The sequence below is a fragment of the Palaemon carinicauda genome, unplaced genomic scaffold (assembly GCF_036898095.1).
Source record: "Palaemon carinicauda isolate YSFRI2023 unplaced genomic scaffold, ASM3689809v2 scaffold1064, whole genome shotgun sequence".
NCBI classification, from domain to species: domain Eukaryota; kingdom Metazoa; phylum Arthropoda; class Malacostraca; order Decapoda; family Palaemonidae; genus Palaemon; species Palaemon carinicauda.
Window position 1 is genome coordinate 35001 of NW_027168554.1, and position 5000 is coordinate 40000.

The 5000-nt window shown below is 31.3% G+C and overlaps 1 protein-coding gene across 1 annotated transcript in view; it reads right to left on the minus strand.

Annotated features, from left to right (window-relative positions):
- Positions 1-5000, minus strand: part of LOC137635257 (uncharacterized) — a 20478-nt gene that overhangs the window by 367 nt on the left and 15111 nt on the right. Inside the window, exon 2 of the mRNA XM_068367707.1 lies at positions 1-54. This exon is cut by the window's left edge and continues 367 nt beyond it. Within this exon, the coding sequence (XP_068223808.1) occupies positions 1-54 (54 nt within the window). The remainder of the gene's footprint in view (positions 55-5000) is intronic.

Here is a 5000-nt window from a genome sequence, read left to right on the forward strand (position 1 = left end):
CTCCGGGCAGCCTGTGTTGGACCATTTGCAGGGGAACTTCACTAGATGACACACCTGGGGAGGAAGATAAAAGGGGAGATAGATAGATGGTTTGGTTTTTGGCGAGGTTACAGGAAAGGAGTTTATATTTTGTTGGTGAGATGTGTGGGAGCACTGTATATATATATGTGTATATATATATAATATATATATATATATATATATATATATATATATATATATATATATATATATATATATATATATATATAAGGAGATATAGATGGTTTGGTTTTTGGCGAGGTTACAGGAAAGGAGTTTATATTTTGTTGGTGAGTTGTGGGGGAGCACTGTATATATATATATATATATATATATATATATATATATATATATATATATGTATATACACAAATAAATATGATGCATGTATATATATATATATATATATATATATATATATATACATGTATCATATTTATTTATGTTATATATTTCATATGTACAGTATATATATTTATATTATGCATTTATTTATCATATATATAAAATATTTTCTATGCAGTATATATATATATATTTATATACATATATATATGTGTGTGCATAAACATTTATCTATACTGTATATACTGTATATATTAATATACATATACACACATATATATATACTATATATATACAGTACATATATATATATATATATATATATATATATATATATATATATATGTGTGTGTGTGTGTGTACAATATGGATATGTATATATGTAGATCTATTATACATATTAAATTTTATTAAGAACATTAGATATCTACCTTTTATATAAAAACGGCAATCATCATAAAAAAACATAATTATAATATTTAACATTTCTATACCTAAAAATTCTCATTAAAAAATTACATAAAATCATCATAACAATAAACAAAAAACATATCCAAACTTAAACATTTAAATATCGAAAAAGATTCTTGCTCTATTCCCCAATATTTTTAAAACTAATAAAAATAATTATATATTCTCTATGTTCAGACATTTAAGGTTTATTCGGATAATTGATGTTTAATGACTTGTCAATGATCGTCAGCTTCGTGTTGATGTGAGTGACAAAAAAAAAAGAAAAAAAAATATTTATATGTGACTGGGAAGGGATGGAGAGGGGCAAGGTATTATAAGTGCTGTATATTTTCATTATGTATTTGTATATTTATAATGCATTTTTGTATATATATATATATATATATATATATATATTATATATATATATATATATATATATATATATATATATATATATATATATTTATATATGTTAACATAAATAATCTATATATATGTGTATATATATATACCTATATATATATATATATATATATATATATATATATATATATATATATATATATTTATATATGTTAACAAATAATTTATATATATATGTATATATATACACCTATATATATATATATATTTATATATGTTAACATAGATAATTTATATATATGTGTATATATATATATATATATGTATATATATATATATATATATATATATATATATATATATACACTCAGGCACAATATTCTTTCTGGTTTCTCTTCCTCTTGTTATTTTCAAGTTTTTTATAGTTTATATATGAAGGTTTATTTATTGTTATTATTGTTCTTGAACTTCTCTTGTAGTTTTTCCTTATTTCCTTTCCTCGCTGGGCTATTTTTCCCTGTTGGAGTCCTTGGGCTTATAGAATCCTACTTTTCCAACTAGGGTTGTACTTAGCAAGTATTAATAATAATAATAATAATAATAATAATAATAATAATATAAACTCTTATGATAAAAATCAACTCAACTTCACATCCAACAAATATAAATTCCTACCCCACTTTAGGATCGAACCTTAGTCTATTCAATTGAAGGCGCAAATTCCCAATCAATTAAACCACCAGAGAAACAAAATGAAATCAGAACTTAAGAGCCAACTGGATCCAAGAATTTACCTTATAAGACCACTATCTTACATACTACCTAGTTTTACGCATATATTGACTTATTGAGGATAATACCATTAAGCTGGGATCGCCATATGCTTTTTGTTTTCGCCAGCAGCAAGCCGTTGCTGCGCAAAATGGGAAAAAACGAGTGCTTGTTGCTCGAGATATTTGCTTCCCAAGTGGACTAGAAGCAGCGAGCACAAACCGCGAGCATGACTTCGGATGTAAACAAACAAGATGGCTGCCGCAGATATGACGGTGCTCTCGCTTGGCAATCTTGAGTCCAACAAGGCTTAAGAGTTAATAAAAATCTGCTTTGTTCACGTGATACTCCAACAGTCAGAAAATTTCTGGACGCCATGATATCAGCTGATCGATTTAGTTTTAACTTTTTCCTATTTGCTCCTCGAACCGCGAGATCGTATAGTATGACGCAACAACACTTTCGCTCGCCATCATCGGCTGGAGGTTGGCGAAAACCCCGAGCGAGAAATCATGAGCGTGATTCCAGCATTAAATGCCAGCAACTGATTCTCAACTAGTGGGTCGGGGAGTGGCGTACAAGTGGCTTGTAGGTAAGGTCGTCTTTACAGGTGAAGACTGAAATACCTTTGGTGGCATGATTGATATAGACTTTGCCTTTCATTTAAGATTATTGTTCTGTCCCAGTGTAAGAAATTTATATACTGTATATATATAATATATATATATATATATATATATATATATATATATATATCTATATAACATAATATACATACATATACCAAGGCACTTCCCCCAATTTTGGGGGGTAGCCGACATCAACAAATGAAACAAAACAATAAAAGGGGACCTCAACTCTCTACGTTCCTCCCAGCCTAACAAGGGACTTAACCGAGTTCAGCTGGTACTGGTAGGGTGCCACAGCCCAACCTCCCACATTATCCACCACAGATGAAGCTTCATAATGCTGAGTCCCCTACTGCTGCTACCTCTGCGGTCATCTAAGGCATCGGAGGCAGCTGCAGGGCCTACCGGAACTGCGTCACAATCGCTCGCCATTCATTCCTATTTCTAGCACGCTCTCTTGCCTCTCTCACATCTATAATATGTAATATATAAACCCAAATACTCCAATCCCCCTTGGTTTCTAAGCACACAGCCATCCTCAGCTTGAACAACAAAGTGGCCTTTGTCCCAAGATAGGCAGGAATTTGCTGGCAGACTCCCACTGAGAAACTGACCAGCCCAAAGTTACTTCACTTTGCTGGGCTGAAGTAGAACAGCGTCGTACGTAATGCGTGCACGCGCGGTGTGCGTGTTTTTCTACGCGTGTGCGTGCACGTGGGGGGGGGATGAAAAAGGAGTGATGCAAGGAATAGGTAATATATATGTGTATGTATATATATATATTATACACATATATATGTATATATACATATTTATGTGTGTATATATATATATATGTATGTATATATATATATATATATGTATGTATATACATATATGTATATATATATATGTATATATATACATATATGTATATATTATATATATATATATATATATATATATATACATACATATATATGTATATATATATATACATATATATATATATATAATATATATATATATATATATATATATATATATATATATATATGTATATATATATATGTGTGTGTATAAAACAATTTTTCTTTATTCTAACACAGGTCACCTCTAAGACTAAACATTCTATAAACTTAATTATAGAATAAAGATTGCGAAAACAAATACTGTATTTGGCACCAATTTTTTGTAAACACATCTACAATTGCCAAATTTCATTACATCTGAATGTCGGTCTCACTCTCATTGACTCCCTGAGAGAGAGAGAAGAGAGAGAGAGAGAGAGAGAGAGAGAGAGAGAGAGAGAGAGACTTACCTTACCTTATGGGCCTTATTTTTTGTTTGGGTTCCCCCAGGTCCCTCAGTGTGAGGCACCTCTATATCCACCAGAGAGTTGCTAATGCATCTTCCGGTGTATTTTGCAGAGAGAGAGAGGAGAGAGAGAGAGAGGAGAGAGAGAGAGAGAGAGATGAGAGAGAGAGAGAGTGAATCTACCCTGTGTTACATATCTATATTCTTAATATATTCCAAAGGAAAATAACTGGTTGAGAGAGAGAGAGAGAGAGAGAGAGAGAGAGAGAGAGAGAGAGAGAGAAAGAGGAGAGAGAGAGAGAGAGAGAGAGAGAGAGAGAGAGAGAGAATCTACCGTGTTTTACATATCTATATTCTTAATATATTCCAAAGGAAAATAACTGGTTGAGAGAGAGAGAGAGAGAGAGAGAGAGAGAGAGGAGAGAGAGAGAGAGAGAGAGAGATTTACCCTGTTTTACATATCTATATTCTTATTATATTCCAAAGAAAATAACTGGTTGAAAGATAAAAAATGAATACATATATTCAATTACGTGAGAGAGAGAGAGAGAGAGAGAGAGCGAGAGAGAGAGAGAGAGAGAGAGAGAGAGAGAGAGAGAATCTACCCTGTTTTACATATCTATATTCCTAATATATTCCAAAGGAAAATAACTGGTTGAGAGAGGAGAGAGAGAGAGAGATGAGAGAGAGATTTACCCTGTTTTACATATCTATATTCCTAATATATTGCAAAGGAAAATAACTGGTTGAGAGAGAGAGAGAGAGAGAGAGAGAGAGAGAGAGAGAGAGAGAGAGAGAGAGAGATTTTTACCCTGTTTTACATATCTATATTCTTAATATATTCCAAAGGAAAATAACTGGTTAAGAGAGAGAGAGAGAGAGAGAGAGAGAGAGAGAGAGAGAGAGAGAGAGAGAGAGAGAGAGAGAGAATCTACCTTGTTTTACATATCTATATTCCTAATATATTCCAAAGGAAAATAACTGGTTGAGAGAGAGAGAGAGAGAGAGAGAGAGAGAGAGAGAGAGAGAGATTTACCCTGTTTTACATATCTATATTCCTAATATATTCCAAGGGAAAATAACTTGTTTAAAGATAGGAATGAATATATAATATATATA